Source organism: Patagioenas fasciata, chromosome 8, assembly GCF_037038585.1.
Source record: "Patagioenas fasciata isolate bPatFas1 chromosome 8, bPatFas1.hap1, whole genome shotgun sequence".
NCBI classification, from domain to species: domain Eukaryota; kingdom Metazoa; phylum Chordata; class Aves; order Columbiformes; family Columbidae; genus Patagioenas; species Patagioenas fasciata.
Genome location: NC_092527.1, coordinates 21925001 through 21950190, shown reverse-complemented (window position 1 = coordinate 21950190; position 25190 = coordinate 21925001). Strand labels below are relative to the sequence as shown.

The following is a 25190-nucleotide window of genomic DNA, read 5'->3' as shown; positions in this document are numbered from 1 at the left end:
GCTGGATATCAAATAATTTTATCTAACTGATCTGTGACTGCACACCAGACCATTAGGGAACTGCTGCACCCAACAATCTCAGAGGAGATCTTTGCAATTCAGACTACTGGAGATCAGCAGTCTCGAAAGCTACTCAAGAATTATTCTTTTCTAACTGGTTTTAAAACAGCAATACTGGTCTGAAAAGTAGGCAGATAACCACCTGCTCATGTGTGACAGAGTAAGAAAAACAGTGAGATGGCATGAGAACTAGCAATGAAATGCTTTGGAAATAGGAAAAGAAAGCAGTTTTAAGCAAAGATTATTATCAGAGGAATTTGGCCCTTTTAGTGACCACTGGTTTTCAACCCAGTGTGTAGAGCAAAAGCCACCCCACTCACCAAACAGTCACAGCTAATTAAGCTTTTGAAAAAAGTGTTGGTTTCATATGTCAATTATGCATCCCCAAAATGCACCACAAATGTCATCCACACTGAAATTTCCCCACTGTCCTTCCTTCCTTGTTCCATACAAATAAATCAGATTCATATATTAAGGATAGTTTTAAGCTTTTCCTGTCTTTAGGCAAACAGTCTTTAGACTACCTTTAGTTTTATATTACAAAGAGAAATATAAGACCAAAAAGCTTTAATTTAACAACACAACCTTAGCCAGATGTTCAGTCAGCACCACTAATCCCTGCTTCACTGGTATCTGGAGCAGCACAAAGGACAAGGCTGCTCTGAATGTCACCTGAGGTAGCAACAGAGGTCTTAGATTACAGGTTCTGCTCCACAACAAAAGCCAGGCAGAGGGTCTTTTCCACTGTCTACTACAAAGACACAAGCTTATCAACAGTTACTCCTTGCTGGAGTGACCCAATTAATATTGTAAATAACCGATAGCTAGACAAAGGCTACAAATTCTTAACCATGTTTTTTCCTATTTCTGCCTCAAATCAAGTATTTGTAGGTAGTTGCCTATACGGACATTTGCCTGGACACAATACCAGCCTGATGTTCTGATCTCACCTAGACCATAAAAGCCCAGAAGAGTCCATCCTTCATTCTATGTTACAACTAACATATTTTGCATTATTGCTTAGTCCTCCTTTATTTCTTCATTGTCCTATGAAGTAACATCAATATTGCATCATTTTAGGTATTTTTTGCCATTTAATTGTACCAAATACTGCCCACTAATTGCTGTCTTGATACACTACATTTCCATCATATTCTTAATTTTATTTTTCCTCTAGGTCTCCATTTTTGCTCGTTTTAATTTGAGGCTTTTCCCACAAAACTGGTCTGCATCTATACCAAGACCTTTATTTAACTTCCCTCATGCTAACTCCAAAGGACAAAATACTTCAAACAACGGTGCCAAAGACTAGAAGCTTTGGCTCTGTTTTCAGCCATTGCTGTAGTGCCATGAAAGATCAGCACATGCGATATTAAGGAACTGCAGACACCTATTTCCCCAGCATTAATGACAACTTGCGTATTTCCCCAGTCACTTCATTCAGACTGCAAGCATGTATCCTGGCCAAAGAAATCTCTCAAGGAGATGCATTTGGCTGACATTTTGGTAAATCCCAGGAAGCCACATAACATACCTATTAGTGCGTACGAGAGGAACTTATTCACAGAGGTGAGGGCTAATCCAGTTATGGGGCCTGTAGTGTCTTCAGAACGGATTACTTCCAGGAAAGGCCGAAGGAAGACGTTGGGTTCGATTTCTGATAGCTCTGTTAAAATAAAAATAATTTTCAAAAGACATTAATTTTGACTTGATTCATTAGGATTCATTTTCTCTTTAGGAATCTACAGCAAGCATAATCTCAGAGGAGAGAGGCCTGCACAGGCTTAGTTTCAGAAGGCTGGTGGGAAGGTCAGGGTTGCTTTTAAAAATATATATACATACATATAGGTACAGGTATATATTTTTTAAAGCAATGGTTTGTGAAGTACACTTTCTTATGCAAATTGAATCATCTTCAAAACAGCCTTCTGGAACCTCCTACAACAAATCCTATTGTAAAAACACTCTGTGAACACCTCAGACCCACTGCTGCCTAAATTCACATTTCATTGGCAGATAGGGTTGCATTTTCCCAGCACTCCTGGAATTGTGTGATCACATGAACTAGAACCTGCCCCACCTTCTGTCACTCTTGTAACATCCAACTGCACATACAGCCTCATACTAATCACACGCATAGTACAGACATATAGTCAGGTTAGTTGCATCTCTTGCAGCACTCTGCCTGAATACAAATTGCATTTTTGCAACACACAAAGTTTGCTTGGTGAAGACAGGAAAAACCCACAGGACAAGCAAATTTTAAAACTCTTCTGTCTCATCAGAACACCTGTATGAGCTTCTCAGCCAAAGAAGAAAAGAGGACACCCCTCTCTACTTGCTGCTTCAGACAGAAGGGGTCCCCTAAAGCTGCAATACGAGAAGGCAGATGCACTGAGCTGTTGACCTAGATAAACAATAACTAATAAGCTTCCTAAACTTTTCAAGATGATTGATGGAAGCTTGAAGAATGAAAAAGAATTAGAGAAAAGAATAGCCAGAACTAGGGAAAGGGAAAGTAACTAAAAAAAAAGGAGACAACACAAGCAATCAATGTAAGAGGAGTCCTGAGGAGGATTTAGGAGAGAAAAAAACATTAAAAAGCAGGTGAAGGCAACCACAATACAGACGATGCACAGGCAGGGAGTATATTAAAAGTAACTTTGATAGTCCTGAGACCAGAAATATTTAAGTACAAACACTTGGCTCAACTTGCTGAAACCTCCATTTTATTTCTAATAAAAGTTAACAAGTCTAACAGCTAATAGTGTCAGAGGAACACTGGCATTTATATTCTTGGTGATCCAATACTGCACTTATGTGTCATATGAGCTTCTTTGAGGTGGGGGAGAAAGAAGTCTGCAACTCCAGAATCCTTAGACAAGGTGCTTCTTTTCTATCTACCAGCAAAACTCAATTATTTTACTTAAAAAAAAAAAAAAAAAAAAAAAACAAAACACCAAAAAACAACAAAGAAACCCTCTCCCGATTCCAAGATAAATGAAACTCCATTTTATCATAGTTTCTATTGAAAAGCCTTAAGTATCAAAGTAAAAGTCCTACTAGAAAGCATGTTAACATAACTGTGACAAATTATGGTGAGGAAACAAAGGAGGAAGAACAATGCAGGGGGGTTTGTTTTAAATAGTTAAGACCATATAGAACAAAGTGCAATGGTTTTGCTGTTAACTAAAACGAAACAGCAATTCAAAAAATGGAACTTTGGGAATCATTACACAGTCTCTAACCCTTCAGTCACCAGTTCAAATCAGGCCAACACCACTAACTTGTGAGAGGTTAAAAGGAACGTGATGATTCAATCTTTTCGGCTCAAGAACAACTCCCCCAACTTGTCAGATAATATCCTGGTGTGACATTACAATTGTGTCACCTCTCAGTAGCTCATGGAAATGCAGGGGATCATAATACATGCTTTCATCAACATTTATTTAAGTGTGCTTTATAGAGTACTTGTCTGGTTACAAGCACTTGGACAACATCAAATATAGTAAGACTACAAGGGATCAACACTCAAACTCTTCTTCCCCAAAACTGATCCTTTCTATAGAACAGTCAGCACCCAATTAATCCATCATAATCCTGTAAATTCCTCCAGGTTCCTTCAATTCAGCGAGCCCCAGGATGGAAGAGACGCACCTTGATGAATAAGAAAAACAGGACTTCAGCAGACGTACATAACTGCATGGTAGAATGAGATGATAAAGCCTTGCTAGTGGAAGATACATAGGATATCACATTCTCCATTAATCAATTTTCAGGACAAAAAATAGACATTATCTTTACAAGAGTGGGGGCATTTTTGTTTTTTCTTTCAATTAAGCTGTGAATCTTGATGTGGTAAAGATTAGATTCCCCTGCAGTCTGAAATTCCCAACTTACATGAAAATCACAAAATGGCTTGCCATAATCAGGATTTAACTTGGGCACATACTGTTGATGAGACAGCAACTCTGGCCAGCATCCGTGATATTCAGAGACTCTAGCTTTTATGGTAACACAGCATTTTACATTAAGCTCTCTGAAACTGACTGCGTATGCTGTAAAACTGTTTCAGACTGGGTAGCTGGCACTGTGTATTGAAAAAACCAAGAAAAAAAAATACTAAACATGAAGAGAATATTTTTAGTGCAAGACTTAACCACTAAAGGACTACCATCTGAAGGATTTATATTTCAGTAAAATATCAATCACACTGCTAATTTTTTGCATCTGAGGAGTATTTACTTAATTGCTACAATGAGCTCTTCCTACCGGCAGTATCTGCAGGTATTGAGCACTTACAGGGGTCACCAGCTCCTTTTTCAAAGTAGAACTCAATCCCAGTAGCAGTGCTTGCTTCAATAGAAAAGACTGGGAACACATAAAACTGCTCATGCTGTAGCTATTCTTGCTATATCCAGTCTTGAAGCAGATTACTCTCACTGGTTGAAATACCAGTTCAGCATCTCAAAGTGGCACTAAAGCTACTTGGAAGCTTTTAACCAAGTAAAAATTTTGCAAACAAGTCCGTAAGTCAAAGATCAATCCTTTTAACTCAACCCTGTTGAGCTCAGCAAAGTCAGTTCAGAAGGTCTCACCCTGAAAGGCTTTCATAGCCTTATGAACTGAACGTGGCAGCGTTCAGAACCAATTACAAGTGCAGCAGGAACTGAATAATGCTCTTTCCACAATGCTTTGGCAGTAGGACCAGACCATAGTCTTTAAAGAACCTGTTCTGCCCAGCAAGTTACAACTTTATGAAAGAGACACTACATAAAGTCTTGATCTTTGATTGGCACCTAATTGTAAAAGCAATGCTATGCTCTCCCGAAAATATCTAGAGAACCTCAGAAAGTAAAATCAATTATAACTTTAATAATTCCTTTGCCAAAACAAAGGCTACATAAAGTAAATATTGAATATTTGGAAGTACATACTCAAACTTTTATAAAACCTTTCCAAAAGAAAGCAGCTTTAATTTTTCAGCTCTCTGGTTCTTGCTCTGCCATATTCAGGTTCAGGCATTTCAACTGAGGAAACGGTAACCAGTGGGAGATTGAGAATTGCTGAGAGAGATGATTCTTTAAGTTTATTTCCTAGAAAGAGACATTTCTCAATGTTTGAAAGAGAAAACACAGGACAGTTCTCTGCTTAGGTAACAACTTTCAACTCTGGGGTAAAAAACAAACCAACCCACCAGCCCTGCAAGTATGACCTCAGCCTAGGGTATTACAAGAGGAAAAACTGTAGATAAAAATTTCTCTAGGGATTCCTGCAAGCAGCCTTCATTTTCAATCTACTCAAAGTTAGGGAAAATTATATTCAAACATGATATAGTCTTACATGAAGAGCCTGGGCTGCTTTGGGGACCAGCTGGAATGCACTTCCTATTCTTTTCACACAGATCCCTCCAATGAAATTTCAGGGAAGGAAACAGAGACCAGCACCACATGCAGAAATGCTCAGCTAGCCCCAGGCGGTGTGCATGGAGATTGAGAAGGGGGAAAGAATCTCTTCAGGCTGGCAATTTTAATATGACGGAGGAATTCTTTTGAAGCCACAGTGCTTTCCTTCATTCATCCTATGGATTATTTGCGTTTAGACACACGTCTATAAAGCTATTTAAACAACTAATTCATGTTTAAGCACCTAACTCCCATTTCAGCAATCCCATCCAGCCATTCTGGCACTTTAGCAAACAAGCTGCATCAGATCTCCAGCATCCCCTCTCTCCTGAAGTAGAGGAGCAGGTCCCCTTGGAAGAGGTTTCTTACTATTAGCACACTGTTGGCACATTCCTGATCTAAAACGCTCACGTAAGCTGCTTTCTCTGGCAGTTCAACTCTTCACTCCTGAATGACTCTTATTAGGATCGGCTATGCATTCCGAATCAGAGTAAATGAATGAGAAAAAATGGTTTATGACAAGTTATTTCAACATAATTTGTCCCCAGGACAGGCAACTTCAACGCAAACCACATGACCTGGACTCCTCTCATGCAGCAGCTGTTGGCCTTTGCCGCCCAGCCTGCAGAAGGGCTGTCTGGGTTGTATCCCACGCACTTCTCCAATGCACACAAGCTCAGACAAGAGCAACACTTCACGCATGTGCTAGTACCTTCCCTGCTTATGCACTGAACTATACAATGAAAAGGCATCTCTTTTCTTCTTGAGGTGAGAAAAAGACAAAGATAACACTGTACCAGAATAGAAATCCAGTCCCTTCAGAACTGCTGCCTAGGAGCTCAATGAGTTTATGTCACAGAAAACTGAGGTACCAGCAAGCGCTTCCTGGCTCACCCTCAAAAACACTTTCTGCAAACACTGCCCTTCTGGCCTATATGACTTTATACATGCTTCATTCTCAGTTCACCCACCTAACACCAACGCATTTTGTCTTTCACTGAAGGGTGAGAAGTCCCTCTGGTTTCTCAACAAATTAGAGAGAAGTAAAGTTACAAGAAAAAAGGAAAAAAAGGAAAACCATCTAAAAGGACTGAGTAGCCATATTCTTCAGATTTTCAAAACTATTTCTGAACTCTTAGCTGCTGGAGTAAGTACTGGCTTCATCTTACCCAGATCAAAATGCAAGATCACAGGGAAAGGAGAAACTCCTTTGAGTTAGTCCTATGGTTATCTGTTGGTTAATTTAGAGATTAACAAATCTAGCAAAGAGACCTATACTGTAACTTGTTCCTATAAAAATTCGCAGAGCTTGAATTTGCTTTACATAGAGTTAGTTAGGTAAAAGCCACACAACAGTAAATACATATTGATTGTAGGTCCCTTGGCAAAGCTACAATTTCAGCAGCTCTACAGCTGATGATGAGTGGAGGAGGCGCATCTTTCACCACTCCAAAAACAAATTCTCCAGACTGACTGGAACACATGCCACCCTGCACCTCCAATGAAAGACATGCCCTGACTACTTCTAGCTAGGAAGTTTAGTCCAACATTTAACCCCAGTTCACTAACAACCAATAATGTAGAGTAACAAGCGTAAAAAAAGCACAGCTAGGTAATCTGCATTCATTTGCTCCTGGACATATGTTCCCCTCCACGCAGTCCTGGTACAGTCAAGGTTCCAAGTGAAAAGAATCCTCTGTCATTTCTGCCACCAAAGGGTTTTGTTGTTGTTTTTCTCTCATTTTTCTTGCAAGCTCTAGATCAGCCCTTGCAACACAGTGCAATGCATAGCACATTTCTAGGGAGATTGTTATCTGAAACGATAACAGATTGCTACTTACATAGCTTGACCTAGGACTTGATGTGATCAGAGGAATCTCTGGTTTTACTTCCTAAAAATAATGACAGCAATGTCCACTACACTTGATAAATAAGAGGTCATCAAAAAGAGTAGCCACCTGACATTCCCTATTAGGTTCCTCAAAATATCATATTCTTACCCCAATCTAAGGTCTTAACAGATGAAGATAACTGGGTTCTGACAGCTAGGGAGAACCTGAGGAACCAGGAGCCTACATCCTAGTTTCCAGAATGTATAAATACTGCAAGTTATTTAGAAAGGCTGCTGGAACTGCACGACACAGCATCCAGGCTCACCATGGGAATGTATGGAAGCAAGTTTTGTGCATCTCTGAAACCAGCACTTCTCTATTGTAAGTGTCACCAAAAACTTTACATATGATAGAAGTAAACATAGGTCCAAAATTATGAATATTCAAGCCAATGAAGGAGAAGTGAGAACTAACTGCAATCCTTTTCAGTATGCCTCTAAAATATACTCTTCAAAGCTAATTCCCTGTGCATTAAAGTGGTCATTCAGGGGCCCAGACCCACCACATCAGAGGGAAACAGTACCATTCACAGCCACACATGAATGCAAGGCTAGAATTACAAATGCAGTTTGACAGGGGGAACCCAGAGCTGTCAAGCCTGTTCTGTTTGCCTAATTTCATTACAATGGCACAAATGCTTTCATTTGTCACACTCCAGCTTCACGTATTTATCTCCCTTTCATTAAACATGACTTTAACAAATGATTGTTCCACAGCGCCAAGATCTCAAGCGCCCCTCAGAATTGAGATTTTTATTTTGGGGAAGGATGACAGCATGCTGAGCATTTGACTCTTGATATCCTCTGGTCAGCGTGGCACAAACTCAACTGGATATTGTCTGCTATAGGAATTATTTACACCTACCAGCAAAGCAGGAGCACTGACCATTAGTTATCAGAGGTTTCACCTGATGCCTTGCTTCAAATTCAGCTGTTCTGAACCCTAACCCTGAGCACTTTTTCATAAACAGGTACTTGCTAGAGTATCTTCAGCCAAAATTACACTGAAGACTCCAGCTGGGTCTCCACTGTTACCCCAAGGGCTTTTCACCCAGCCATAGAATTCTGTTCTGGGGTACTGATATTATGAGAACATACTCAGTTCATTCACAAGGAAAATAAATGCCATTAACAGGATGTATGGAGCTATACAAAGTGCAACCTTTCATGGTTTCTATCCAGATAGATTTAAAGTACACACACGACTACTCACTTCTTGAATTTTTATCTTCAGCCATATAGATTGCTGAATGCAGAAAAAAAAAAATGAGCTGTTGGGATAGCAGCTTCTTTCAAAAGTTAAAGTTGCTGAATTCTGCCCTTATTTCATAGGACTGAGGAGACAGCAGAGATAGGAATAATTGCATTGTGACAAACTTTTTTCTGAGCTACAGTTGACACATTAGTCAGAGGTTATATTCAAAAGGCACTACTTCAAAACAAGAATAGCTCTTAAAGTGAACTGAGGAATAACTTGGCATAGCAAGGTCAAAGGTCACCAGGAGAAGACCTTGCTATGAATCCTAGAGTATTCCCTCTCACCTTGTGACCTGAATACCTCTGGAAGGACCATGACTAATTTGTTGCCTTTCATCAAAATATTAACTCTACATAGTAAAAGCCTACTGTTTCCAAAGTGCTTTCCCATGAGTGTGTTTATTGCCAGCATGAACAGTAATACCCACCTAGCTTTAAGTGTAATTTCAATGTTAATCCATACTTGTTTTCTACATCATACTAGAGGATGAGCACTAAAGCAACACCTAATTATGCTAGCAAATTTCAGAGAAAGATTAGATCAAGACCCATGGTTTGTAAAGCCACATATGCAAATTCAGAATTACTTATTTCCACCTCTGTTACAGAGAGGCTGACTGATCTCAGGGAAAGGAGATGGAGGAATACAGCTGACCTGAGCTTCTGATAGGTTCTGGAATATACAACTATTTCTGTGGCTCTGTCGGACAGACGTAAACTCTAAACTGTTAGTGCCAATTGTAATGGCACTTAATCCTACTCCAGAAAACGGAACTTCTCAATAGCTCTACAAAAACTGATTTGAGATCCTGTTCCTTTCTGAAAGGCTTTTTTCCCCCCTGCCACAGGTAGAAGTTACCTAACACAAGGCTCTGAAAAACTTCTAGATAAGAGAAATCAACCTTCCCATACACCTACAAGAAAAAAAAAAAAAGCTTCAGTAAACTAAAATGCAATGAGCTCCACAGGTAGGTGGAAGCTTAACATTTATTCTTAAAAAACAAAAAAACAAAAAAACAAAAAAACAAACCAACCCCATAACAACATGGTGAGTGAAATACAGGTATGCTTCACCTTTTGTCTCTGTTTGGAACCAGCTGAAATGATTTTGAAAGATTTCTTACAGAAAATCACCACACAGGACAACAGTCAGTTTTTGTGATGAACTTGCACCAGCTCTGAACTTGAGAGCTCCCAAGCGCTCCTCTGATCCAATGACATTCAACTCTAAATGAAATTACTAAACCAAAGTAAACCAAAGCAAAAAGCAGTCATGCCATGACAAATTCATCTGCCCTTGACCAAACGCTGATAGTTATTGATCTTGCTGCTGTTGTGAATTAGGGCCAGGCTTCCCAAAGTTCCCTCCTAATACAAGAAAGAGAGCACGGCCACTCTAACAAGGCCGACGGGGCTAAATGAAACCTGTGGGGAATTGCATCGCACACCGCCAAGTCCAGAGGATGGACTGATCCGTCCATCTAACTGACAGCACAATTTTGATATATGTCAAGTTTAAGCACTGTTTTTCCTCTCTGAAAGAAATTGGCATATGTCGAAGGAAGAGCAATTAGGTTGTGACACTCTACAGAACTCTATTCAGTCACTGGACTTGCTTCACTATGATATTTTCTATGTCTTGTATGGTATCAGGCCCAAACTAAGTAGGCAATTTAAAAGCCCAGGAGAAATTAAAACTTCTTCCCTGGTATTTTAAAGCACAGTAATTCTCCACAGCTTTGTGTGTCTATCACACTATGAATAGTTCTCTCATTTCAAATTCACCGTGTTGCAAAAAGGAAAGCTTCACTATTTCTAAGAGGCTGGAGAAAAAGATTACAGTTTTATCATCAATTAGCTGTCTGGATGTTACCCCATTCCATTTACCCCTTCCTCAAGGGAAGAAATTGAAGAACAACAAATCCCAAACAAGCCAAAGCATTTCTTGTGTTGCCAGAGAATCTAAAAAGCATCAGTGAGACAGACAAAATCCAAATAATGAAATGAAGTCTGATGGCCCAAGAGGAAAGAGAATCTTTTAATGACAAAAATCTCTCAAAAGGCTTAATGTACCTTGCCGTTATGATCTATACAAATTCTTCTATCCAGCCTGAACCAGTCTAGGAGACGTAGAGCTTCACCATGTTATTACCAGAAAGTAAAATTCCCAAGTGCCAATGGCAAAACACAATTGCCCAGAGCTCAAGAACCAACACACTAAGTTACTACAGATGCAAAATGGAAGCCTCGGGGACAGCAGAGTTAGAATCAGCATGGGAATATTAGTATCAAGCCTACAGAGGCAGAAAAAGAACAGAAGCAAAAGGGAGAAGAGACAGGCCTGGTGAGAGCCAATCCAACTGTCACCTTAAGACACTGCAACAGTAAAAACATTAAGCAACTTTTTTTTTCCGCACAGCAATGACTGAGGCAATCAGTAATAAGTGTGCACACACACAAGCAGAAATTCAGACTGCCTCCATTAAAGGCAGCTCAATTCCTAGAATGATGGAAACAAGTTAGTATTACAATCTTGAGAAAGGACTACGGAAAGAAATTAATTTCTGCATACTGCTATGTGCTAGAGCCATCTACTGATACAAGGTGCTGATGATACCCAAATGGAAGCAGAAGTCTGAGATTTAACACTCATTTACAGCTTTTGCAACTGAAGAGATCAGTGAATGCAATTCAACTTCAGTGACCACCAAATAGGATGCACGTTGAGATGGGCACCACAGAAGCAATATTACATCTGTTCACAACTCCATTATATACTTTTTTTTTTTCCATGTCACGGAGTAAGACATCAGCTTAAAACAATAAAATGTCTGTGAGGGATCAAAATTACCTAAAAATCTATGTGAAGAAATGAGGATATTCCACACATTCATAAAACCTTAGTTGCCTGGACAGAGGAATACACAAGCAGTTAATTTCTCTACCAGTTGGGAGCCTAAGCATTATACTTCACAATATCTGAAGACAGTAATTCAATCTCCATTAACAAACCCCATTAATAAGCAGTGCCAAAGCACCATCTCAAAGGAAAGTTTATTAGCAGGTAAGAGGTGGAAAAGTATTTTTTGATTTCTATTCTGCCTGCTCCTCCAGACTCAGAGGATCTACATACTTAGGTAAATAGAAATTACAAGTCTTCAGCAGAAATGGTACAGGTAGTTCGGAATGATTCCTCTTCCAAACAGTAAGACCTTGATGTCATTTGGGGTTCAACCTGAAGCAAGAGATGATCTTCATTGATGAGGTCCATAACTGGCATTCTTAAACCAAAACTAGCATTGTTTTGGTCAAGAAAACTTGCCACAAACACTTTTTTCTTACAGCCTGTAAAGTTAAATACTATTGACTTTGCTCCACTTGTGCTGGCTGAAGAAGCTGATGTGGCAGAAATTGAAGAATTTTAGCATTTTGAGATTTCACATTGTGGTCTACACAGTTCTCTAAACTTATCCAGGATTCTGATGTGATTTCCATCAGGAGGTCTAAACTGTGCTACAAATCCTACTTACGCTAGTATTTCAGAATGCACACAAGTACAGGTAGCCTACGAATGCAACTGTTTTCATGAGGCAATATGATACTCTGAAGTATCAGACTGAGCCAATGCTCCCTTTGCAACATCTTTGGCCGATGATCGGCTACAATCCAGGACAAAATTTTTCTGCTCACATCCTTAAAATTCCCAATTTAGACAAAGTTTTGCAGGGTAGAAAGAGTCCATGTGTATACTGACAGCTTGCATCTCTCCTGACAAGACAGCAAACACTAAATACAGATTCAGGTTCAGTATGGCTTGACATTAGCAACCCCATGGTCCTGCTCCCTATTGCATCAGCTTCTCTGAAGCGATCATTTAACAGGTATCCTGACCAGCAGGCTCGTATAAGGAGTATGAGTAACTACTTGGCATATAAATCACTAGCCCTACACCTTAGAAAGAAAAAGTGCCGAATAAATTTATTTTAGTGTATTGCTAATGTTGTTGATCTAGTACATGCTCATGACACAAGAAACCACTAGAATGCTACAGCAGCTCAACTGAGTGATCCTGTCCTAACTTTATGATGGCCGTCACTGACTGCATGTTGTCCCACAAGGGTGATCTAAAAGTGACAGCACAGCACAAAACTTCAACTCACACAGATAAACAGGACGGTTTGTTCAAGCCAGCCCCAGAGTTCACACACGTACATAGGCTTCTTCAATACCTTTCTCCTTCCCTTAGGGCACAACGCAGCCTGGCTCTCCAACTGAAATACACAACACACACTGAACAGGTCAGTGGACACAACTCTGCTTTAACCTCTCACCCCCAGCAATTCTGCTACCCTGACCTCTGGCAGGAAACCATTATACTTCAACAGCATTTTTTCACAAGACTTGGTAAAAAGACAGAAGAATTTCCTTTTGATTTTCAAGTCTAGCCATACAGAATTTGCTTTGTCAGGATATAAGCACATACGTAAATAAACCAAGCATCAGATGGTAGCAAGGTCCTTGCTAACAGACAGGTAAATCAGTCTACTCTCAGCCTCTGCCACTCATCTCCCCCTCATGCTCTTGGGCAAGCCCCTTCATCTCTGCTTCAATTCCTCATATGAAAACAGGACACATTTTGCCTTTTTAGGTGCTGTGCCTTTAGATTATCTGTAAATAATTTCAAAAAAGCAGCTCACAGTAATAACAATCCAAAAAAGTCTTCCTGCCCTATCATTCCATGTTTCCCCAAAAACAAAAGTTAACTAAGACTTTTGGTGAAGGAAGCTATTTTTGAAATTCACATTTAAGTTGAGGAAATATGACAAGCACCATATAGCACAATTTAAGATCAAAATAATTTTCATAATCTATCACACAGAAACCCAGTAGTTCAGTTTGTGAATTATCAAAGAAATAAACAGGAATATACTGGAGTCACATCTAGAAACAACTTGGCAGTGCTTGGCGATTCACTTTTGGGGTGTCAGTGTTAAGGAACTTTATAAAATTAAAAACAAAAACAAAAAACCACAAAAAATCTAATTTTCAGAGGAGTTAATGAGTGAGGGGAAGAAAAGGTACATAATTTTCTAAAATGCAGCAGTTAAACAGCTAGTAAATTCTCACAGCTTTGTCAACATGAAACCACTTGACATAGAGCAGCATTTTGTTCAGCTTTGAGGCCAGTGCTTAAAATCAGAAAGTGACTCTAGGTAACAGAAGGACTTCGATGGCCCTTCCAAAAACTTGGGATGAAATCCCAAAGCTCTGGGAGAGCAAGGCGAGCACCTGTTTTCCTGAACAGTCAACTTTTTTATGCTGCATACTTTACACAGAAGCTGCATTATTCTGGAGAAGCTGCATTCCAGCCAAAAGTGCACAGTTAATGTTTTTTGCAGCCCCCAGCCTCCAGTGATGGATGACCATTTTATAATGAAATACTTTATGCTCAATCAACTTACAAATAACGGATGTTTTATCACACTGAATTAAAAAGAATGTTTAAAAAAAAAGGCAACAGACAATAGGATCAGTGATGAGCAGAAGCAAAAGTTATTCCTGTTAAGGGTGGTTAAAAAAAAAGAAGAAATTCAACTGATGTTTCACTTTAACTCCTTCACTGCTCTCCAAGAACAAGTGGAAATGATGCACGAGGTAGTATTTGCTCTGAAAACACCTACACAGAAGTCACAGTATCACAGTATGTTTGGGATTGGAAGGGACCTCAAAAGATCGTCTAGTCCAATCCCCCTGACTCCTGGTCCTGGCTATTGAGACATGAGAATATAAGGCTTGCACAAAAAGGTTTTGGTCTGTAACATCTCAATTATGTTTCAAAAAGCTAAGGCTAATAACCAAGCACTGTCTGAAGATAAACCTTTCGAAATATTTTAATCCCCCAAGCCTATTCAGCATTACAAAAATCATTCCTCAGACACCCCTTAATCAGCCGTGGGGTTTTCTCCTCCTAGCGCTGCTTCCACCTGTCAGTGCTGAGTGATAAACCAGAGAAATAAATGCCCTGCACTCAAAGACTACTGCAATTTCTAGATCAAGGTTTGGAACCAAACACCCAAATTCAACTGATAATCTTATTCAAGACTTGGTGTTTGATGTTATACCACAACTGTTATTGTTGTTACACACTGCAGGTCAAGAAACCCCAGAACTTAAAGGGCCATATTTGAATGAACACCAGCCCTTGAAAAAGCCCACAGCAGAAGCATTCTTTGTGCTTTTTCTCCCAAATAGAACACGAAAAACTTTCTAATGCAGTTCGAACATAGCAGAATGTCTCTTCATTCTCATATTATCTTATATTTTTAGGAAAACAGTCTCTTCTAACAGGAATAAAGCAATGAAAGAATGCAGATATGTACGAGATGCAGTGAACATGAGCTGCAAGACAGGAAATACCAATTAGATATTGTGAAAGACATTTTCTAAAGAAGGATGGTCAAACACCAGAAAAGTTTACCCCGAGAAGTTGTGGGAGCTCCATCCCTGAAGCTAATCAGAATCCCAGCTGGCTCTAACCCTGAAAAGAATCTCACTTCCAAGCTGGTCCTGCTTTCAGCAGGGAATTGGAGCAGATGACCTCCAGAGGTCCCTTCTACCTAAATTATTCCAATTCCGACTTGTGCTTACCAGAAACAACAACAAAAAAAAGCCTCTGACATTGTACATTAGGAATGTAGACATTCTAAAATTCACTGAATGGTTTCCCTTCCCCGATCTTCTACTGGTTAGTATCAGCAATAATTAAATACAAAGCAGGAGCTCATTCCAGAACTATCCTTAGAAAACATTTATGATTTTCTAAACCAGTTTTCTAAACAGAAGCTGCAGACTGTGACTCAACTGAAAACAAAACACCCAACCAACCAATCACCACAGTTTACCAAATTTGGGGACTTCCCAAAAACTAGCAGAAATAGAGCATGTTGCTCCTGTCTTCTCTTAGAATGATATAGCACCTGCTGCAGATATTAAGGTCATTAAACAAACAGCACCTTGGTCCTGAGTCACAGCTTCAGATCTAGACCAATTTTCCCAGTTGCACTGCAACCACCTCAAGCTCCACTAAGTTCAGAGTTAATTTATGAAACCTTCACATTCATGTTTGAAGCACTGTAAATATTAATCAGTCCAAGATTTTTAGTCACAAAATCGATTCTCCTCCCCTCGTCATTCCTCAGCTGAAGGCTGGCATTCAATGAATCAAACCAAAGGGAGAATAGAGTTTCCAGCACCTGCTTCAGCTTTTAAGTGTCCAGTTGAAACTGCTGTGATCTGGCAGCAGGCAGTCTGAAGATGTCATTTTCCTGCTTTGTGAAGGACTGAATTGCAGTACAAAAAGAATCCAAATAGAGAAATGAGTGAAAAGAGCAGTAGCGGGCAAAGGAAGCCATAACTTAATATGGCCAAACAGAAAGATCAGCTGAAAACGTGCTTCAAGTATGGCATACCATCTACAACTGAGCATCTTATTCACCTTCCATCTCAAGTTGATTGCTACAGGCAGTGCTGAACACTCAAAGAATGGTGTAAAACATGACTCCATGCTGTCATGTGCTTTGGAATCTACTTACTACTAAACATTATAGACTAGGGTTGTCTATCACAGTAACATTCAGATTTGAAGTCTGGAAATATAAAATACGTTCTTTCTTGAGAGCGAAGTCAGGAAACAAACAGCCAGCATGTTTATTTTATACCAGCGTGCTGATGGGAAGCATCCTTCTTTTACATACAGACACAGTGGTAACTCAAAAACATAATTCAAGACATACTTCCCTCACGCGGAAAAATAAAGCCAAACACATTTATTCTTCATTATGGTGTGTCTCTTAGCAAGTGATTGCAAAACTGAAAGAAGGATATACCTACAACCAGATTCCTTTCACAAACAGCAAAGAAACCCTCACTCTTAGCACAACAATCTGCTTCAAGACAAAAAAAAGACACACCCTTGAGCTTGGTGAACACAGAACATCTGTACCATTTCCCTTAAGAACGTAAATTAAGCCCAGGAGTTAGAATGGCAAAACTCCTAAGATGAATGCAGCTTTACGGGAGTAGGAACCTTTGCGACAGTATGGCAGCGGTCACAGTAGGTATGCTGCACTTACAGACTACTGTCAGTCGTTTAACTTCAGATTTGCCACTTGCAAAGAGCAAAAACAGGTGTGGGGAGGTGAGGGTGTAGGGATTATATAACAAGGTTGCAAATATACAAATGTGTCAATTGTTTTAAAGAAATTATTAAAAAACTCCTACATAAATCACATCAACACCCAACCTTTCTTAATCTTGTTATCTTCACCAATATAATCACTGAGATCTAATTCTCCCAGCTCTCAAGGTTTCCTTGGTCACATAATTGCTCACTGAAATTTCCCAAAATACTGCAGAGGCAGAAAGCCCAGTGGAGAAAGGGTTAACCCACAGCTGGGAGAAAGTTTCCCTGGAAAATTGGAACACATGCTGTGGCTGTGACTAAATTTCACACTGGTTCTGTTGAGTACAAACATCCACAACTGTGTGCATTTGAGAGAGTCAGAGAAAAAGAAATGCTCCTTATATATTAGCTTCACCTGCTAGGTTCCTTCAAATGGATAATGACATGCTGTAGGGAACAGCAGAATCCTTCAGATTCACTTCACATTTCAAGTACAGATGAGGTGCCAAAGTGTGTCTGTGTGTAATAATGAATGGAAGGAAGTAGTCTTTCCTTTCCCTGCTCCCACATTTTTTGGAACATACTGGAAAGTCAAGCCTGTGGTCTGGAAGAGTTGATTTTGCTGCTTAAGACTAGACACATCAGCACAGAAGTCACCTGAGCTGATGCTGAAGAGATCTGTGCCATCCAAGTACATAAAAAAAGGAATGGTAGAGTCAACAGGGAAGAGTATGTACATGTGTGTGCACACACACACATGGATTTTAAAGTTCAACTGACTATGCTTTAAACAAACAGGCAGCATTTAAGCTGGTCAGAGATAGCCACGCAGTGGAGATTAACAATTACCGAGATCAGCCAGTACAGAACTACAGAAAGGTTTGGATTGGAAGAAGTCTGGAGGTCACCTACTCCAACCTCCTGTTCATGCAAAGGACAGCTCTGGAGTTGTATCAGATGGCTCAAAGCCTTGTTCAGCCAAACTTTAAAAGTCATCATAGATGGAGATTCCACTTTCTCTTCCCATGCCCCAGTATTTAACTCCCTCTAGAAAGAATTTCCCCCTAGCCCAACTGGAATTTCTCCTGTTCAAAACTCATGACTATGAATCTCTCAGCCCCTCCAAGAAGAACTGGCTCCGTTTTTCCTGTGATTCTCCTTCAGGTAGTGGAAAACTGTACTTAGGTCCCCCCTCAGCCTTTTCCATTCTCAATAAACTTAGATATTTTTAGAATACTACAGCCATGGGCTGTGCAATAAAAAAAGTGTTTGAAAGCAGTGGACTGCAAAAAGAACAAGCAAAGCAGACTGCAATCCTCTATGGTCAGCAGTGAAAAGAATATAGTCTTTCATAATATGGATGATTCTTATGGAAGTTTTAATTGGTTAAGCACACTACTGTTAGAAAACCACTTCATAAGCTTCAGAACTAACAGGATATGATCTATTCTGTTTGTTCATAAAGAAATATAGGGATGGAGGGAAATGGCCTACTATTTTCATCCACATTGGTATGAAGACTAGGAAATCAAAAACTATTCTACTGGAGAGCCAGATCAGTGTTTTATAGAGTACTTCAATGTCTGGAGAAAGTCTGTCAGACTGCATGGACAAAATCAACAATATTTGTACCTGTGACAGGGGTTTTTATTCTAACTGAAGACTGTTCTGTTACAGAATGGCAGGAACTCATCTTAAAAAAGAAAGAAAAAAAAAAAGTATCTTCACTGAAAGGAGAAATCTGAAGAGGGATTATCAATACCAAAAGACAGGCATTGAGGGGCTAGCATTTATACTTCCCTGTAATCAGTAAATAACAGTTGATTACATATACAATAACGCACTTGAGGCCATCAAAACCAGAAAGAGACTGGAGCACCTATTCAGCTGTTCTTTCGAAGATACCTCAAATGACACACAAGAGGCAAATTACTTTGCAGCATATCAGACTCTGCCGTTTGTAGTCTTACACTTATATGCATGAATGATGATTGGTGTGGCTGCTTAGCAAGACAGACTTGACAAGAGATTAGAAAAGGGCCTATATTCAAAGATGTCAATATTTATTATAAATTATTCCATCTGGGAAAGCTCCTAAAGTGAGTTTGATTTGGGGTGTGGTTCTTTTTCATTTCAGAAACTTGGGCACAAAAGATAACTCTTAGAAAGGACATTATCTTAACTTTGAAATCAGCTTTTGTATCACCTTAACATCTTCCTCCTTCAATAACTTTTATCTCGTGGGAAGCAGTCCCTTATATTTTCCAGTTCTCCTTGAAAGTGTAAGAAGTTGCCTCACTTATAAAGGAGCCAAATTCTTCAGACTATTAAAACAAGAATTATATTTTTAGACTTTGCTCAATTCTAAATCCTTTCATTCAAAATGCTATACATTGTTTATTAACTAAATTTACAGGCATTTATTTACTTTAGAAAGTCATTGGTTGGGAACATAAATCACACTCCCACATTTTAGTTGTTACTGTACAAATTAATGCACGATGACATTCTGTCAGAATTCAGCTCAGAACTACATCTGCCCTAACTGTACTAACAGGCAATCACCAATCACTATGCCATGCTGTTACCCATTGCATAGTCAATGCTGCATTTCACAAATTTTAAAAACAAAACAAAAAAAAACCCAAACAAACAACACCACCACCCAAACAAACAAAAAAACACACACCCCAAACCAAAACTTTTGCTTTACTGTATTCTAAATAGTCCCTGCAAACACTGAAAAAACATCAGCATATAGAAATGTGCACCATTTGGACAGCAAACAACTAGTACAAAACAAAGCACTTTTCATAGACTAACAGAAATAACTGCAGTCTATTTAAAATACTTTTTTCTGAGTTAATAATTTATCTCGGAAATAATTTGACTTGCGTATGAACAGCCACCAGGTAAGCTAACAAAAAACCTCCTCATTATTAGGCTTGTTAGAATCAACAATGATACATCTTGCTTTGCTCTACATTACAATTTTTATCTCCTGGAATAAGCCCTGGCGGTTTCTTCACACTTCAGTATATCTTCAGAGTAACAATCAACTCAGCAACCCAGAAGACACAAGACTTCAGAGGATACATGGGTCCTCCTATACATACTGGAATTTTACTGTCTTCCAAACAAATCTTTTGCGCTGCTGTGTTAGCCACTGAAGATCTGTAGCAGTGCCAGGGAGAGGGCTTGGGGTGAGGCTGGGGAGAAGGTACCTCAAAGTCAGGGAGGAAAAAAGGGGAATGTCGGGGATCTATTAGTGTTACTCAGTAAAACCCAAAATCTAGATAAAATAAAAGAAGAAATTGATTTAATAAATTATTTACAGGGCGGCGATTATTTTGACAACCTTTTAATTTTGTATCAGGCAATCTTATTTCAGAACTAGTGACAATATACAACAAAACCCAAACATGCAAGACCAAAACATAAATTTCAGCAAGCATCATATTTAGCATACTTTGAATTTCCTTAACTACAACCAGATTTTTTCTATCAGAAATTGTATACGGTCTCTGAAGAACTAGTGCATGACCTCGCATCTCTTATGAGAAGTCACAGCTGTATTCCCACATTGACTGATAAAGACAACTGAAAAGGCAGAGTCCCATCCCCTCTTTGAAACAAGTGAGATATCTTAACTCATCTCACTGAAAAATTATTGCTGCCATCACAATTAAGCATTTCTGGCTTTCTATTCAACTGTTTGAAACAAAACAAATCACACTTAAAGTGCCAACTTCATACTCTGATCCTAAGTGACAAAACGTATGAAAAATACCATGAGGTCACATACATCCTCTTGGAATGGCTAACATCCCAGCAACACAGATCTTTGTATGGTCAGAGCTGGGTTACGTCTCAAAGAAGATTCAATCCAAACCTAGGAGTCTTTGAAGTTGGGAAGAAATGTCATATAAAAAAAACAAATAAACAAAACAAAAAAACACCACACACACAAAAAAGTAACAGATGTTAGACTTGTGGAAGCAGAACAGCTGATTAGAAAATGTATGGTTAATAAAGGTTGGGAGCAGCAGGAAGGAAAAAAAAGAAAGCTTGCTGGAAGAACTTATGTTTAACATGACCAGTGTATCAGATTGATTCTTTGAGCAACAGTGTGGCCCAGAGTTAGCAAGTGGTCAGTAGTCTCTTTCCCATTGCACAGACAGACTGTCCTGTTACACGCTAGTGTGATACCAATCAGACATCTTCCCAGTATCTGCCTAGGTAAGCATTTCAACTTGAAATGCAACTTTCTGCTCTCATTAATATTAGTCAGTAGGATAAACTGGAAGCTCTCCTTTCACAGAGCCAGTTCCTCTTCAGTTCAAGCACTCTTCAGTGTAAGACTCCACTTCTTTTTCTGAAAATTTAAGTGAAAAATAAAATGTACTAATAAATCATTTCTGAATTCATGTCAGGTACAGCTCAGCAAGCTTTGTGCCTCACATCTGGCTCTGCCTCTCTACCCTGAAGCTCTGGTTTAACAAATCTGCCCCTTTGCACCACATTCTGGGAAGGATTAACATGGTCACAACCCAGTTTACTTCCCACCCTGTTAAATGCTACCAGCCCATATTGTTGGGTCCATATTTTCATCCTTTCTCCATGAGTGAGCTACTGAAAGCATCATCTCAAAGGAAGAAGTCTCAAGAAAAGCTTCACATTTTGTGTTTTTAATGAAAAAGATTTAAAGCACAAAAAAGGAAATGGTAGGCATAAAAAGCTTAAAATCTCTGCATACAGACCTTAATCTTTCCTTGCCAGCTTTTGCATGGCCTCTTCAGCTCATGCTAAGGTTTCTTCTAGGATAAGCAAGGAAACCTGTACTGCTCACAGTGCAGCATCCTGCAGCCTGTTGGCTTTAGCTGGCACTGATCAGATTGAATTTGGATCATTTCCTAAACTCTCACAATCTTCTACCTCCAGCATCCAGAAACTGATCCACTTCACCTTTGACCTCTCTTCCCTCTTGCATCCAAATGGGCACGTCACCAGGGCTGAGGTCAGGAAGCCATCTCTCTTCAGAGCTTTAGGCACAGACACTCCTTGCCCAGACCACAGTTTTCTGCTCAGTTTCTTTAAACAACCCTTTCTTAATCAAAACCAGTAAATAACCCATCAAAAACAATTCTGCAGAGACCTCCATCATGCACAGAAGGAAAAAAGCCAGCTATTTTTCCAAACTGTTGTAACAGGAGCCTCTGTTATTTTGAAATAGTGCAAGTTAATTCTCATTAGCTTAGTACTAATTAACTAGCTTCCTATTCTATATCTTGAATGTTTGCAGACGGGATGTTAATTGGCACAAGCACATTGGGAGGATCAGAGCAGACAACTAGGAGGATCTGTTGCATCCTCACAGTACAGCAAGGAAGCCAAGCAACTTCTGTTCCCCCAACCTCTTAATTCTGTTTTTAAGCCTTATTTAGGTTGCGGTTACCTCTTGGCACATGCTGTGTCCAGCTAAAAAAAATCTTTACTACTAATCCAAAAAAGGTAAACTCCATTGAACCGTATGATAAGTATCCCTTGCACTCCTGTTTCTTCCTAGCCTGTCCTGCAATTGTGTCCCAATCTGCCAGCATTAACACAGATACACAGCGGTATTTATTTGATGCCTATTCCACCAAGCTGTATTCACACTAAATCCTCCATGTGTATTTAATAAATCACACTACTTAGGTGGGCAGGATTAGCTCCAAGTCACCTAATGACTATATCATGAGCTGCAGTATTAAAGGGATTAATATTAATCTTAGCCATTTCAATTCACTGCGAGAGGCCAGTCCCTGCTCCAACAGGAGCCGCAGCAGGCAGTGCAAGAAATTCTAAACAAGAGCACAAAGATTAATGAGGGCTTCCTCATTCTGCCTGTGAGTCTTCTCTACCACGATACAGGGCAGCGAATCCCAGGCAAAGACAGGCTCATAAATAAACACACAACACCACAAATACTTGGAGCAGCTGAGCCCGGCATAGAGTCGTTTTCACTCGCTATCTGCTTCTCCTGTAACCCACACCTCCAAGCACACTCAGGAATTTGAAAGGCTTGCACAGAGTCTCATTTGTTTTCTTTCACATAAAAGCACACACCTCATTACTCATAATAAATTACTCATTTTAAATGCATTTGTGAAAGTAACAGCTAAAATGAGCTGTGTTCAGAGAGGATGAGAGCAGCAGGGGAATCTGAAAGAGTAACTCATTGCACTGAGGTTAAAAAGGATGTCAGACTCCAGCAGATTTGACCTGCTTTATTCTTGGCAAGAATGATCATTGCAAGCAGGAGGAGTTCTTAAAAACAGAGAGGAAGCCCTTTCTACAATGTTTGCTTTACACTAAAACCTAAAAATGGACTGTTATAACTAAACAAAACGGTCTTCTGACAGAGTGCTGCGTTTCATTGTAGCACCCAGCAAAGATCCCTAAGTAAGGGTCCTGGTTTCACTTTCATTGATATACAGAATATCAAACATAATCATTAGGACAAAAATTCCATAAGTCAATCTTGTTCTACTGCAGATTTAGAGGTAGTTGAGTGCTGAAAAAAGAGTAGCCTTTTACAGCTCACAGTTAATTCAGAGTCACAGAAACCACACAAGTCAGTCAAACAGCTGCATCCCGAAGACTAGCTGGGGAAAACATTAGATGGAAAACAGGGAGCTGAGTCAGCAATATTCCCTGCCTTCACTGAAAATCTATAGACCCTTAAAAAAAAAAAAAGTCAGAGATCAGGTTAAACTGGTGTATAAGCCTGTCACAAGCTACTAACAGCTCAGCACGTCCTCTGGGCACAACAGCAGACTCAGACATCCAGTGTTGATACAGTGCAGAGCTGAATACGGAACATCCACTTGGAAGCAACTGGCTCACAACCAAGGGAACAGGAAAGGAGCACTGCGTTAAATATGATGGAGAAAAAGTCTTGAACTTGTGTTATGCTTACATGTTACACGATGTGAGGGAACGGTGCAAGTTTATCCAAGCTTATAAACGAAGAGTCAGCAAACAGACTTGAAGTGGAACGTCATCACATGCAGCTGAGCAGACGAGAAGGGATCTGTTCAGTGCACTGTCCAACCCTTCCAGAGGTGGAATGGAGCAAAGATGGAGTTGGCATTTTCTGTATTTGTAAACAATCTGCTGTTTTTTTCTTTTCACATTAGAAATATCTAGCAACAAGGAAAGGCACAGCACACACACTCTTACACTTGTTTGGTTTTTTGAGGGGGTCATTTGTTTGTTTTTAAGGAAAGCAAAAAAAGAGGAGAATTCAAGATTCAAGAAGATACAACACACTCAAGTTTTATACTTCAATAGCCCTCAGCAATCAAAGAACTCAATTCCCCATGCATCTTTCAAAAGGTATGCTATGGGCTGTGCAGATAAAACCATTTCAGATGCTTGAGGAAGGACTGTGTGTGGTGGGCTATTTCGGAAAGACGGAACATTCTACACTCCAAATACACATTCAAATATAGGCAGAGTCTTGAATCTATTTTTCAGGATAAGTAACCAGATAGCAAATAAAGCCACACAAATGTTTAACATTTTTAACTCTAGAATGGCCGATTCAAAAACTGACATGTATTAAGCTTGGTACTCAAAAGCCCACAAAACTGAAAACCCAATCTCATGATTCAAATTTATTATAAAAAAACAAAACAAACCAGTCTGAGAAACGGGAAATATGTGTCTCCAGGTCTGAAGGTTTTAAGTTCACATTAAGGTATCCTCAAACACCATTACCATTAGTCCAGCAGCAAACTAACATCTGCCAAACTTCTAATGCTGCAAGAGGCTAGAGCACTTGACATGTTTCCATCTATGCACGCCCTTAATACTGAATGTGCAGACTCTAAGGCAGAGTACCAGCCAAAAGAAACACAGTTGTAAACCTTATACTCTGGTGACCAAATGGGAATCATTAGTCATTAGTTGTCTTTTCACATTTACTCCAGTCCAATCTGAAATACATACTCAAAAACTGTAGTAGGTCACTTAAAAATTCTGTTTCTGTGTTCTGTTAGACAAAGCAGTCTTCATCAAATCTACTTTTAGAAGATGGGTTTTGGTGAAAGACAGCCATTCACCTTGCCAGTTTGCTTTTTTAGCTGTGAAAGCTATAACTGATAACTTAGCCAACACAATGCTGTGAACAAGAAACTAGTTTTCTTGTACCTATTAAATTTCATTTCTAGAAGTGTTTGGTCTTTATAAACCAAAAATAACATAATACATATTTATTACACATTGAGCACCTTTTAACTTGTTTGTTTTCTGAGTTTTTAGAGTTATTTTAAACACAGAAAGTAAAACATTAAAAATAGAGCCCTCGCATTCAAACTCCTCTATCACTGCTGAGAACAAAATCTGTAAC

The 25190-nt window shown here is 39.4% G+C and overlaps 1 protein-coding gene across 5 annotated transcripts in view; it reads right to left on the bottom strand.

Annotated features, from left to right (window-relative positions):
• The window catches only part of GBF1 (golgi brefeldin A resistant guanine nucleotide exchange factor 1), a 107148-nt gene that overhangs the window by 43830 nt on the left and 38128 nt on the right, over nt 1–25190 (bottom strand). For all 5 annotated transcript variants that reach the window (XM_071811887.1, XM_071811888.1, XM_065843014.2 and 2 more), the window contains one exon: nt 1595–1726. In XM_071811887.1, the coding sequence (XP_071667988.1) occupies nt 1595–1726 (132 nt within the window). The remainder of the gene's footprint in view (nt 1–1594; nt 1727–25190) is intronic.